At 35.5% G+C, this 15,169-nt stretch overlaps 1 protein-coding gene across 1 annotated transcript in view; it reads right to left on the bottom strand.

The window, feature by feature from the left end:
• Positions 1-8,406: 8,406 nt before the first annotated feature.
• The window catches only part of BTBD8 (BTB domain containing 8), a 107,045-nt gene continuing 100,282 nt past the window's right edge, over positions 8,407-15,169 (bottom strand). Inside the window, exons 15-18 of the mRNA XM_039236475.1 lie at positions 14,932-15,016; positions 14,208-14,347; positions 10,539-12,842; positions 8,407-9,245 (exon numbers count right to left, since the gene is read on the bottom strand). Coding sequence (XP_039092406.1) covers positions 8,776-9,245; positions 10,539-12,842; positions 14,208-14,347; positions 14,932-15,016 — 2,999 coding nt within the window. The 3' untranslated portion in view covers positions 8,407-8,775. The remainder of the gene's footprint in view (positions 9,246-10,538; positions 12,843-14,207; positions 14,348-14,931; positions 15,017-15,169) is intronic.

Raw genomic sequence — 15,169 nt, 5'->3', positions numbered from 1 at the left:
GGTACCCCTCTCTGACTTCTAATTAAGTTCCACTATTGTTTGTATTAATTCCTTTCTTTCTGATTCTATTTGATATTGTTTTTGTAACTTCTTAAACTTGAGTGTTGTTCTCTATAATTCACTCTAAATCAGAAACTATAAGAAAGTACTTTATTTACCTTCTTGACTTTATTTTTTTAATTTTACTTTATTTTTTTTTTTTTACAAATAGTTTATTGTCAAGTTGGTTTCCATATAACCCTTCTTGACTTTAAAGTAGATTATGCATGTTTTGAGAGTTGCATGGATCTAAGTAAAAGGACAATTTTGTAAGGATGTTAGGCATCTTCTTTCCTAAACCTTTAATAGTTTAAATGTAGATATATTTCAGGACGTGTGGGTGGCTCAGTCAGTTGAGCATCTGATTTCAGCTCAGGTCATGATCTCATACTTCATGGGTTCAAGCCCCTCGTCTGGTCTGTGCTGACAACTCAGAGCCTGGAGCCTGATTCAGATTCTGTGTCCTCTGCCTCTCTCCAGCTTGTGCTCTCTCTCTCTCTCAAAAACAAATAAAAACATTTTTTTAATGTAGGTATATTTCTATTTCAATTTTTTTATATAATTCTCTTGCCAGGCTAAAACTGAGCTTAAATGGAAAGAAAATAGATAAACTTTAGTACATTTTACATGAAAACTCTTTTAAGGAAAAATATATCATTGTGTTAAAGTATTTTTTCTTAATATTTTGCTGATTTGGAAATTCACTGTTTAATTGATTGGGATATAATTATAAAAATGTAGAATCAGAATTGAATTGAAATTCTCAGAATTAAAATTCTTATGCTAATGTTGACTAAATTTGGAAGTGGTTAAGGAATCACTCTATGAAAAATGAATCATGGATGCTAAAGGTAACTCATGCAATATTAACATGATAGAAATGTATACTTCTCATATCTAATTAAGCCAGATTCAAAGTACTCTTGGTATAAGAATTTACAATAAAGGGGCGTCTGGGTGGCTCAGTAGGGTAAGCATCCAACTTCAGCTCAGGTCATGATCTCACAGTTTGTGAGTTTAAGCCCTACATCAGGCTCTGTCTCCCTCTCTCTCTGCCCCTCCCCTTATCACAACACTCTGTCTTTCTCTCAAAAATAAATCATTAAACATTAAAAATAAAATAGTAAAATAAAAAAAGAATTTATAATGTTAAGCTAATATAAGTATTACTGGAGAAGAGTGTATAAGTAATTCTAAATTGAAAATAGCTCCTTCAATAGATCATTAAACTAAGCCAAACCAAGTCCCCACTTCGACCTGCCCAAATCCCCCCAAAACTAGCAGAAGATGGGGTGGGAGTAGAAAGGTCATAGTTTGTTGGGCTTCTGAATTTTGAAAGCCATTATATTGGGTCTCAATTGCATCTCAAATGCGACATGTCCGACTTGAGTATTATCTTTTTTCTAATCAGGAACAATTAGCCTTCCATTATCTTACTTTTTAGAACTATAGGATATGGGGAGAGAATAAGTTTTATCCCTTTTCCGAAGTCTTTACTCTCACTTGGCAACCACATTTTGTTCATTCTGCCTCTAGTTATCTCTCAAATCCATTCTCTCATTTCTATCCTTGCTATTACTTCCTAAGCTTAAACCTTTTTTTTTTTTTAATTATTCCAATGACCCCCCTAACAGGTCTTCCTTTCTCCAGTCTCTTCTTGTCCCAAAATATTTTCACACTATACAGCTAAAGTAATCTTAATAAAAGTCCTATAATGAATTTACCTTTTAAATAAAATGTAAGTATTTTTGCCTAAATGGCTTGCTTATAGTCCTTAGCATGGTGTACAGGGCTCTTCATGTTTTGGCCTGCCTATACTTTTCCAACTTTCTCTTCCACTGCTGTGCCACATGAATTCGGTACTTCAGTTATATTAAACACCCCAAGTTGTTTGAGGTGCCCCGTGTCAACACTCTTTGTGCTCGATCCCATGCCTCCTGCCTCTTCCTTGATGGTCCTAATTCATTATTCCCAACTTCTTAGTTTCAAAGTGCTTAAGTTACTTCTATCTTAAAAACAAAAACAAACTACCACTGTCTTCATTTTAGTCAGCTTCCTTTAAAGATAAGTTTTACTTCTTCCTGTTCACGTTTCTGTCCTTCTTACTACTCTAAAAAACACCAATTGACAAAAGCTACCAGTAAAATCATAGTGTCCAGATCTAGTGAACTAGTCTAGGTGTGCACCTTAATTGACATCTCAAACAGCAACATTGTTAATTACTATTACTTACCCCAAAACAAACAAACCTACTTATTTTTCTGTGCCTTGTAGAACACATGGAAAATATGAGTTAAAAGATAAAAATAATCAGTACCACTTTGGAAAGCTGAGATATTATAAACATATATTCTGGGTTTTTTCTTTTAAGCATCTTCCCTTGATAAACAGATGTTTTAGAAATAATTTTAATCATTGCATAATGTGTTATAAATGTACCATAATTTATTTAGCCTTCGGCTGTTGACATTCAGCTAATTTTCAATTTTCACTAATGTATCTAGGTCTGATTCTTATTCTTTCTAAAAATATTTTTTAATTTTTTTTTTTTTTTTTTTTAATTTTTGAAGGAGAGACAGAGAGTGAGTGAGGGAGGGGCAAAGAGAGAGAGGGGAAACACAGAATCTGGAGCAGGCTCCAGGCTCTGAGCTGTCAGCACAGAGCCCAACGCGGGGCCTGAACTCACAGAATGTGAGATCATGAACTGAGCAGAAGTCGGATGCTTAACCGACTTAGTTACCCAGCTGCCCCTCAGATTCTTACTCTTATTGGGAGCTCAAAAAGGGAAAGGACTAGGTTCAGGATATGAAGGTATAAACATTCATGATATAAATTGCCTAATTACTTACAGGAAAGGTAATTTACATTCCTATAGCAACATATGATTATTCCAAATTTATCACTCTTGATAACACTATTTTTTTAAAAATCCCTTCACTTTGATAAGTGAAAACAATCTCTTTGCCTTGATTTGCCCTCCTCTGATTAGTAATGAGATTATACATTCATCACTGCCCCTCCTCACTTTAGGAGGGGAGTTCTAGTGCTAGTTATCTTCAGAATATTCCTTTTCAATCTTCTTCTCAGGCTTTTCTTTTTTCTATTCCATAATGTTTTATCCTCAGCCCTTTGTCCCACAGGCCGACCAAACTCAGTATGCCCAAAATTAAACTCCTCCTAAGATTACTTCAGGTTTTGGCTAATAACATCATCGACTACCCAGGCACCCCAGTCAGAAATCTGAGTCTTTTAAGATGACTCCCTTTTCTCATCCCTGTGTCAGTCACTAAGCTTTTCCAGCCCACATCTTAAATCTCTCAAATATGTCCACACCTCTCTATCTCCACATCCACTGCTCTCGTTCAAGCCTTGGTTACTGTAATACTCATCACTGGTCTTCCTGCCTTGTCACCTACTCCCTTTCATTCTACCTACTGCTTCCTGAGTGATCTTTCTAAAGTTCAAATCTGATTGTGTTACTCCCTGGACTATACGTACCCATCCAACTTTATCCCTTGCCTTTACCATCTGTTCCCTTTTCTCCAGCCATATGGAACAACCAGAATTCCCCATTGCCTCTAAACTCTTTCTGCCAAGAGCGTGTCTCTTCTTTTGTCTTGTGAACTCCTACTAATCCTAAATAGTATAGGGGCCTATTCAATTATCTTCCCATGATTCCCCTCTCCTTTATGCACTGATTATACTTTATACAGAACCTTATTATGACACTTAACGTTAAGATTTCATAATTTTTGTTCTGTCTCTTCCTCGCTAAACTGAGATGCTATGGACAGATACTATGCCATTCATCCTTTTATCCCCAGCACTAGCATAGCTCTCAGAATATTGTAGGCCCTCAAACATGTGTGGAATAAATGCTAATTTTGATAGCAATTATAAAATTCCTTTCCATCTTCTCCATCTTATTTACCAAGTTCTATAATCTCAATCTATCTAATGTCTTTGTTAGCAAAACCTTCTCCATTCCCCATTTTTAAGATTGGCAAAACTATTTTAATGCATCCTGAGATCTGGGTGCTTCTCCAAACCAGGCCATCTTCACTAGTGCTGACAGTTATCTTTCTGAAATACACCTGGCTTTGTTACCTAACTCCTTAAAAAACTGATAACTGGAAACTATCAACACTCTAGAGGAGAAAGCAGGAAACAACCTCCTTGACCTCCACCGCAGAAACTTCTTACTTGACACATCCCCAAAAGCAAGGGAATCAAGAGCAAAAATAAACGATTGGGACCTCATCAAGATTAAAAGCTTCTGCACAGGAAAGGAAACAATCCATAAAACTAATAGGCATCCAACGGAATGGGAAAAGATAGTTGCAAATGACATATCAGATAAAGGGTTAATATCCAGAATCTATAAGGAACTCACCAAACTCCACACCCAAAAAACAAACAACCCAGTGAAGACATGGGCAGAAGATATGAACAGACACTTCTCCAAAGAGGACATCCAGATGGCCAACAGACACATGAAACGATGCTCAGCATCCCTCCTCATCAGGGAAATACAAATCAAAACCACACTGATACCACCTCATGCCAGTCAGAGTGGCTAAAATGAGCAAATCAGAGAACTCTACTGCTGGCGAGGATGTGGAGAAACGGGCACCCTCCTACACTGTTGGTGGGAATGTAAACTGGTACAGTCCCTCTGGAAAACAGTGTGGAGGTTCCTCAGGAAACTAACAATAGAACTCCCCTATGACCCAGCAATAGCACTACTAGGAATTTACCCAAGGGATACAGAAATGCTGATGCAGAGGAGCACATGGACCCCAATGTTCATAGCAGCACTCTCAACAGCTAAAACATGGAAAGAGCCTAAGTGTCCATCCACGGACGCATGGATCAAGAAGGTGTGGTTTATCTATACCATGGAATACAACGTGGCAATGAGAAACAATGAAATCTGGCCATGTGTAGCAACATGGATGGACCTTGAGGGTGTGATGCTGAGCGAAATAAGTCAGGCAGAGAAGGACAAATATCATATGTTTGCACATATAGGAGGGTTAGGAGGAACTTAACTGAGGAACAAGGGGGAGAAGAAGAGGGGAAATGGTGGGGGAAAGGGAGAGAGGCAAACCATGAGAGACTCTTGAATGCTGACAAAAACTGAGGACTGATGGATGTGGGGGGGAGGGGGGATGGGCATGGAGGAGGGCACTTGTGGTGATGAGCACTGGGTGTTATGTGGAAACTAATTTAACAATGAACTATTTGTAAAAATAAAAAAAAAACTCTGATAACTATTCATTGGGATTGTAGGTGGTTATTTCCTCAAAACATGGAAAGCTTTTCTATTTACAGTTAAAAGTAAGTAAAAGGGGGCACCTGGGTGGCTCAATTGGTTAAGTGTCTGACTCTGGATTTCAGCTCAGGTCATGATTTCACTGTTCATGGGTTAGAGCCCCACGTCTGGCTCCAAGGTGACGGTGCCAAGCCTGCTTGGGATTCTCTCTTTCTCTGTTTCTATCTGTCTCTCTCTCTTAAACTTGGATAAAAAAAAGAAATCTTAGATAGATAGATAGATAGATAGATAGATAGATAGGGGAATGCACCATGGAAGGAGACATAATGCCTACTAAATCCAGGGTTTTGACTAATTAAACACAATAACATAGTATTTAATAACTTTAAGAATCCAACTCTAGCTCAGCTCTTACTACCACTCTTCCTCCCCATCCTCAACACACAGCATGGTCATCCTTCCTTAATGCACTGTTGTGTCTTCCAGAATGCCCTATCACCAAGCAAATTCTGACTCATCCTTGAAAGTCAGCATCTGGTTACCTGGTTGCTCCAAGAGAAGGTATAAAAGGGCTTTAAATTGTTACAATCTTTATCAGTCCTCCAAAGCAAGCCAAATCAAAATAAAAATAAGATTTTTTTTTTTTTGGCACGGACAATTGAGACTTTTTGCAATTTCCAGTTAACAATGTACAAAAACATCCTTTAAGAACATTTCTATTTTTATCAACCTATACCATACAATCTAAGTAAAAGCAAAGTAGTTTCTATACAAGTGCATCTTCAAGCTAAGTCCCCTGGCCTACACTTCCAACTAGATTGTAGTCACTAAGCCCTTTATAGAAATTCTGAAAGAGCCACAGAATATTAGTTGCTCTAAGAAGCTTTCTCTAATCTTCTCTTCCTGACAAGCTGTTTGTGGCTTCTTCCTCTAGGCTCACTCAACTATGACCATATACAACTGTTATCCTACCAAACAATAGTACAGTGTTATTATTTCTTTTTAGTTTCTTCCATGAAGGTAGCTAATCCAGAGTAAGGACTCTATATCAGTTTTTTCATGTGAAAAATAAAGATGATAAGACAAATCTCATAGAACTGCTGTGAGAATTAAATGTGTTAGTGCATATTTAAAACACTTAGCACACTAACATATAATAGGAGCTAAATAAATGTTAGCAATCATTTTTCCCTTTGTGTAGTTATATCATGAAGGACTAGCCCAAAGAGTCCCACAGCAAAGACTAGTAGAGTTATTATTCACAAAAGAGCATAAGAAAACACCTATGTCCTGAAATTACTAAGACGTCACTACTTAAGCAAAATGCCTTCCCTATCACCTATTTGCAGATGTGACATGAAACTGAATGGCTGTTTAATGTCTAGTAATTTAAGAAGAAAGTTTTTAAGACCTTATAACTGCGAAAGAAGTTTTGTTTATAAATTGTTGAACTTCTAAGGTATTTATTAAAAGTAAGACGTAAAAGTAATTTCTCATTTGGAGAAAAGGAAAATAACACAATGTGTTGGGAATCTGCATGGTTTCTGACTCTATCATACATTATTTCTTTATATTACAAACTATCTATAGATATATGTGCTCTCAGGTTTTATGATAAAAATCAAATGACTATGCTGTGTGGCAGAAAAAAACCATCAAATTAAAATTAAGGAATATTATATTCCAGCCACTAATTAGCTGTGGGACCTTGGGCAATCTTTTAACAACTCTGGACTTTAGAGTCCTTTTTGGAATTTGAATGGATTAGACTAACATCTAAATTCTCATCCAGCTTGCAAATACAATGTTCTTATACGTCTACTATATTTTAACCTTTCTCTTACGTGGTTCTTCTCCTTATTAGAAACTGAACTCTCTATTTTGGGGTGAGGAGCAGGACTCAAAACCCTATTTATCTTTGTACTTCACAGTGCATAGAACCAATGCCTATTTCTTGACTGTTGGTTGGAATGAATGAGTGCCTCCTACAGAGCTTGTAGTTTAAAAAGGCATAGCAAACTTATGGTATTACAGGTGAGTGGCTAATGTTAACATAATTATGTTATTATATAAGAATAACAAATGATTGTGCATTCATATGAATGTTGATATTCAATATATTCACTCTATGGTTAATATTTTGTTGAAAACCATTATTTTAGAAAAGGAATTAGGAACCAAAACATTTCCTTACTTTTGACACATTTTAGACAAATGATGAGTTAGTTACATAGCTTTGAGAGAGGCTAATTCTACTAAGTTTCATCGTCCTAAGGGTAGTGTCTACTACTATCAAGCAGGTATCCAAGTGTTCATTCTCCAGCACCATTTTGTAGAAGAGGTTTTTATCTTTGCCTTGCTACCGGAATTACAGACTGAAAAACAATCTAATTAAGGAAATAATCTAGGATATATAGATACATGGAGAAAACATACATGTGTGTATGTGCCTATATAAACACACATGCAGTTTAACTCAGTAACTAAATTGCCTTGTGTACCTGTTTTATTTTTTTTTAAGTTTATTTATTTTGAGAGAGAAGAAAGAGAGAGTGGGGGAGGGGCAGAGAAAGAGGGAGAGCGAGAATCCCAAGCAGGCTCTTCACTCAAGCACAGAACCCAACACAGGGCTGGCTCACAAACTTTAAGATCATGACCTGAGCCAAAATCAAGAGTCGGACACTAAACTGACTGAGCCATGCAAGCGCCCCTCCCCTCCATGTACCCATTTTAAAATTAATATTTAGTGTAGGCTTATTGCTGGAGCAGTTCCAAAATATCTCTAAGTGGAATGAAAAATGAATACTGATTAACTAACTATAAAGAAAGACTAGGTAAAACAAATGGACAGTTTTCCCACTTCTTTTGAACAAGGGCAGATACCTCTTTTTGGATATACCTCAAAAAGAGTTACAAGGGATTCCATTTCTCCATTTTAGTAGCAACACGATTGAAATGTGAGGTAAGTGTACTTCACAATTTCCTGGGTCTGCACTGTTGGGAAAATGAAGAGTTTTTCTAATATTCACTGGTCAGGGTCAATCACACCAACCTGAGTTTGGTTTGAATGGTACTCACTGATAAACTCTACATAAATTGGACACAAGCACAATAGGTTTTTTTATTGTTAAATTACTGTTACCATATGCAGAGCAAAAAGTATAGGGATTGATCTACTTGTGCATTCACATTTTAAATTCTTGATATAAACAAGTGAACAAATGATCAGTTAGGAAAGGACAACTGAAGTAATAAAACATGCTCAAAAATTTTAGAAAACCATCTTTTTTTCTACATGTGATATCATATTAATAAACAAACTAGGTTAACCTCAATAAGTTAGAAAGACTCCCTCATTATTAAGGGCAGTCTATCTCTGGCTAATGCAGTTATTATTAGGATATAAGCATCAAAAAATAAAGGGGTGGCATTGTTAAAAATTTTCCAAAGTGTTAACACTCTTAATGCTGAGTTTCCAGTTCTAGAATTGTCCATTCCCCTTGGGGTGAACAATCTTCAGAGGAAAAACTAGCCATGGTGATGCTTGCTGAGGAATCATCAAGTGGAGAGGTTAGTTCACTCCATCTGTTCAAAGTGTCAACATGTGCTTTACCCTGAGGTTTTGAGCTGTCTCGTGCTAAAAGTAACGTCTGATTGATTAGAAACTGTGCTAAATTTAAGTCTTCAGGAACAGAATTCGTAATATTTAAGTTTGAATCCTGTTCAGACAGCAGTTGCTTTAATAGCATCCAATCTTGTTCTGCAAAGTGCTGATCATCTTCAAAATCCATGTCTGTAACATGTGTTTCTGATTCCATTTTCTGCTCAAATGCTTCTACTACATCCATCTCATATATTGGAGAGAGGGTTTTTGAAGGCCGATGGTCATACATGTAGGTTTGTGCCAGTGTGTCACAATCATCTATGTCTCCTGAAATAATTCATAATACTATACAATGTAAAAATTGCACATGTTGGTACCCCTCAGAGTTTTGTAGAACAATATTAAAACAACGTAATAGTTATAGTCCAAAAAAACAGAAAATGGAAAAAATAACATTTATACAAAACTGACAGGATTATTGAGGCATTTCTTTTGCTAAATTAAAAAAAAATAAAACAACCGAAGGATGTTTAGCAGCAGTATCAACATAGGCAACTAACAATAATTCTCCATACTTTAATTTGAAAACTTGATACAAAAAAACAACAAAAGTTATTTAAACATAAACACAGAATGTGCACATGTATCTAATTCACTACAATAGAAACTTAAAGAGAAAAAAAAGACATGGTCATTGGATGGTGACTTTTAAGGTAGGTCAGTTCCAAAAGGAGAATAAATACATTTTATCTAAAGCCTTATTTGTATATTGCACATGCAAAGGAGGATGCAAGCAAGGACAAACAAAAAAGTACAACTTTAAAGAGCTCCTTCCCTATTGTGATTTTGCTGAACAAGGGCTATTGATCAGTATTTTTCTTAGTTCTGATATACAATAGCTACTCTGTCAGCCACTACTGCATATTTTAAATGTGGGTCATTAGTTCAAATTACTGTAATAAGGAAGACAAACACACAAAACAATTAGACAGGAAATCATCTATATGTATGAAATAAGCCTGGGCTTTTTTCATATATTATCATTGCTTCTAAATATAATCTCTTTTAGGAAATTTATCTTTTTACTTGAAACTTTTAGAAGTATAGTGATCCTGAAAGTCTTAATCTCTGTAAAATGTATATAAATTATAATAATTAATCTAGTTAAAATAGTTCAGTGCTTTTAGTTATATATTACTATAATTATTGCACAGCCCTCTTGATATATACTAGCATAGTCCATAAATCATATTCAGTGTATAATAAAATTTTCTAATAGCGAATAATTCTATGTTAAATTAGACATAAATAACTAAATAATAGCAAACTAAGTTTTTCTCTTTATTCTTTCATGTAAAATCTATTAATAGATTAGCTCTAATAATAACCAAACTTTTACTAGGTCTTAATCCTGCGCTAAGATTTTAAGTGAACAATAAAGGGTAAGTAACTAGCTAATTTTCATATTATTAAGAAATTTAAATTTTCATTTGAAATTTGAATCTGTTGCTTAAGTAATTATTCTGTATAACTAAAATACAACACTCAGGGCTATATCCAGTTTAAAATTCTATAAACTCATTTTTTTATGTATTTAGCATTTCTATTTCTGTACATTACCTGCAGATAAAGCAATATTAGCTCTTTTGGTAGCTGTAGAATGGTTCTCTTTTACTTGACCTTCCTGAGGCAGAAGCTGACTCCGACAGGAGTCCAGAAATTTTGTAGAGCTGTTCTTTGGTATGTCAGAATTGGGTTCTCTTTGATGAAGCTCCAAATGACATGGTCTTTCTTGAGATTTTACATCACTATCTGAGAGTTTGCTGCATTGCTGAAAGTCATTATCCACACTGCTTCTGCCATTTACCTTTTTATCTTCTGGAAGAAGCTGTCTACCTCCTGTGGACAGGACATCCACTGTGTACTTTTTTCCTGTGGCTGAAGTACTCAGTTTATCTCTTCTTGATGAGTCAATACTAGCGCAACCCAAGAGAGAGCTTTCGTTTTTACATATGCTATTGCCTCTATCTTGTTTACATTCTAAAATACTATCTTCAATTCCTTGTGAGTACCTGGAATAGCAGGTCCTTCCATGATGTTCATGAGAAATACCATCAAAAACATCAGATGGTGACAAAGAATCTACAGAAGGCTGAAAAGGAGTATGGGCTTCCCCTTCATCAGATCCTAGTTCTTCACATTCATCTACTGAAAGTAAAACTGATCTTTTAAAATTTTTAGTTGTAGAGAACTCATGACTTTCATTTTCTGTTGCATCTTCAAAAGCTAAATTAATGATTCCCTGAAATTGCTGAGGAGCTGAGTTAGATGTAGAGAAATTGTCTCCAACATTTTCAGCTTCGGATCTTTCATCTTCTGTTTCATCTGCCGAGGAAGAAACCTGATCTACTTCCTGAGCAAACTGGATACTGCCTCGTAGAATATTTTCTTTTTCCCTAGGGTGGACTACCATAGATCTAGACCAAATTTCTGGCCTTTTTCTAGGAATCTCATCATCACTTGTCGAATTAATTTGGAAAAGATCATTACTACTTTGCTTTTTCATTTTCACTTCAATTCTTAAGTTACTATCATATATTTTTAGTTCTTCAGGAGTACTGGTATCACTGCTACTTCTTCCAAGAAAATCATGGCACAGCATCGTGCCACATTTAGAAATACCTCTGTCATTTGACCCGTCATCATCCTGGGACCCTCCAGCATCATAGTCTTCAGATCTGGGCTTTATGTCATCAGAGGATGTGGTAGCACTCCCAGTGTCAGATTCAGGACTCTCTCTCTGATGTAGACCACTGGTACTCAAATTCCAATGACTCATGAATGGAACTTCTGGAGTTTCATGGCTCTCTGGAGTTTCTGTTGTTTCCATATCTTTAGGAGAAGTTTTTCCTGATATTTGTTCCAAAGCACACTTGGAGGAAATATCTGAGTCTGCTGTAGCATGTTTGATTTCACTCACAGCAGAGTCATCAGACAAGTGACTAGGAACTGTCTGTTCTTCGATACGAATTTTAGATTTCCTGTTATCTTGGACAGAATTTAAGGTACCATTTGTCCTTTCAGGAACACGTGATAAAACATCTTTGTCACATTTAATGTTTAATTTTTCGTTTGTATCTTTCCCCCCTACTTGCTTCTCTCTATCTGATACTGAAAGAATTTGCTCTGCATCTGCAGAGTCTAAATCACAAACTGGATTAGAGTTCAGGGAGTTTTCACTGGGATTTGAAATCGTGGACTTTAGGACAGTGGTGCTATAAAATTTTGGATCTACATTATCACTCCCATCAGAATGACAATGTATTTTAGCTGTCTTGTGCTGATGTATTTCTTTGCTGGAAAATTTTGTTTCACTTTTATCTGAACAAATCTGTTTCGATTCCAATTCACACTTTGATTTATCCAAATTTGAAATACTCTGGCATTCTAATTTCTCTTTCCCTTGGTTGTTTAATGGCTTTTGTGTGTCAGGTTTGCATGATGACAGGAATGCTTCTGTACTGCTGATTTCTGATGTGAGATTAATTAGAGGTTCATGAGGCTTCTGTTCAGAAATATTGTCCTTGTTATTACTATCATGTACATCATGAAGCATGCTTGTTTCACTTTTTAAGGGTCTTTGAGAAGAAGGCTGAGTTTTCAATGTAACCTGTCCAGGAACCATTTTCTGTTTTGCATCGTTATTATTCAAAGCTTCACCTTTCTTAGATTGATTTAAGTTTTTAGGCATTGCCACTATTTTTGCATTAGCCTTAGGCAAAGGTGTGTGTCCTTGCTTGACAATTTTTTTCTTAGGTGTTTGTTTATCTGTAGTTGTACTGTGGTCCAATTTTGTCACATTTTCATCAGACTGCCTTGAAGAGACTGAAGATTTTACCGAATTTGGTGATTCTCCTTGAGATCCTAAGAAAAAAAATTTAAAAATATATAATATACTTCCAATTTATGAGTAAAATATAATATTTGTTTTTAAATTACTTTAGATAAAATAAGTAAGGAAATGATGACATATCTATGACAATGGACAATAAAAGATTAGGAGTAACAAAATAAAAAATATTTTTTATTACAAATACAAGGGGAATATTCCAGCATCTGAGCAAAATTATTTAAAGAGGATCTCTCTTCCTCAAGAGCCTTGATCCTTATGACAGAACTGGATTTGCATAAATATATGAAGGTGGAAAAACCTGATTTTCTCATGTTAAAAGAGCAGGAAGGGTCTTCCCTTTGAAGTTTTTTGGGGAAAAAAGACTTGAGTTCCACACAGCTGAAAGGAGAATCAAGCTAAATATAAAATAGAGATGTTTAAATTACTGCAGTTTTTTCCACCAAACATAAACAAAATTAATTTACTTCTCATAGCAAGATCATGATTGTAGATAATAATCATTCGGGTTAACAACTTAGATGTGCAGTGGCAACTAAAATTGATAACTGGAGGGAAAGGGCTAATTTTGGGATCCATTTGTTTACAGTGGTTAAGTCCTAGTGATGACATTTTGAACACTTAAATATATCAAACAGAACTGCCAAATATTTATAATTGTGTAATTTTTTGTTATTACTAGAAGATGAATAATTTTTCTCCAGTTTATTTTTAAATTTACTTTCAGTATTAATTATCTAGCTCAAAATTGTTTTTAGGCTTTTACAAGCTCTTATCTACATGAATGCTTAATGCATAACACAAATTAATTTTTTTTAAGTAGGATTCATGCCTAGCACCAGAGTCCAGTGCAGGGCTTGAACTCACAACCCTCAGATCAAGACCTAAGCTGAGATCAAGAGTTGGGTGCTTAACCAACTGAGCCATCAGGGCACACCAAAGCAAATTAATTTTTAAAATCAGTTATAAGGTTAGAAAATCATGCAATCTGACTAGTATGCTTTTCTTTCTTAGAACACAGCAAAACAACAGGTATCAGGAGGGAAATTTCTTCTTCCCTACATATTACAGCTCTCAAGACTGTACCATTACTTTTTAAAGGGCTTATTAGGGCTGGTTTTGCACATGGAATCCCTATAGTTATCAATGAAACTGAGGAAACCTGGGCATAATATATAAAAGGACCAAAAGTACAAATAAACCAGTGACTCCCTTATTTCTCATAAAAGACAATAAAAAACCAAACCCACACCCTGAAATACCAAAATACTTGTCAAAAAGTAAAGTGTAAAATCTCATCTTTATAATATTACACAAATATAAAATTAGTGAAACTATGTTATATACAGAAATAATACCTAGGGCTATTTCATCTTTACCTTGAGTTTTAGAAAGATTAGATGAGGCATTTTTTGTTCTCTGTTGAGCTGTAGTGCATCCACTGCCATTTCCTCTTTTCTTTAAAATTGCCTGTGGTACTGGATCACCATATCCTTTGTTAGTGACCTTCTTTAGCACACTAAGAAAAATGATTTGCATTCAGTATTGCACTCAGATGCCAACACGTGAACTTTTATTTTTAATTTTTTTTAAGTTTATGTATTCATTTTGAGAGAGAGAGCATACATGAGCAGGGGAAGGGCAGAGAGAGAGAGGGAGAGAGAGAGAGACAGAGAATCTCAACCAGGGTCTGCACTGTTAGTGCTGTTAGTGCTGAGCCCCAATGATCATTCTGTGTAAGTATACTATCTTTTAATAGTTTTGAAATATCATTGTATAAATACATTAAATTTTCTAACAAAAAAGAAAAGATATATTTAAAAATGTTTTTAATGTTTATTTACTTATTTTGAGAGACAGTGTGAGCAGGGGAGGGGCAGAGAGAGAGGGAGACAGACAATCTGGCAGTGCAGAGCCTGATGAGGGGCTTGAACTCATGAACCTCGAGATGATGACCTGAGCCAAAATCAAGAGTGAAATGCTTAAGTGACTGAGCCACCCAGGCGCCCTGAAAAGATACTTTTAAGATACTTAGCTAGATGTTAGTATACAGAACTTTCAGAAAAAGCTAATGTAAAGGTAAAATAACGGAGGAAGACTTACGTGTTATTTATACTAGTTTCTTCATGAATGTTTTTTTTATTTGAAGTTCCACTGGCAACTTTTGAAACAGGTCGAGATTTTATAGCTGTAAATTAAGCAACAGTGAGTCATGAAACAGAGAACTGAATATGTAAAAGTCATGCATAAATTCAGTGGTCAGACACTATATCCAAAATTAAATGTTAATGTGGGATGAAGTATGGTTTCTCTCAGTTTCCATGAACACACGTAAATAAAT

This window comes from Hyaena hyaena, unplaced genomic scaffold (assembly GCF_003009895.1).
Source record: "Hyaena hyaena isolate Hyena2069 unplaced genomic scaffold, ASM300989v1 scaffold_111, whole genome shotgun sequence".
Taxonomy (NCBI): Eukaryota; Metazoa; Chordata; class Mammalia; order Carnivora; family Hyaenidae; genus Hyaena; species Hyaena hyaena.
This window is presented reverse-complemented; position numbering and strand designations above follow the sequence as displayed.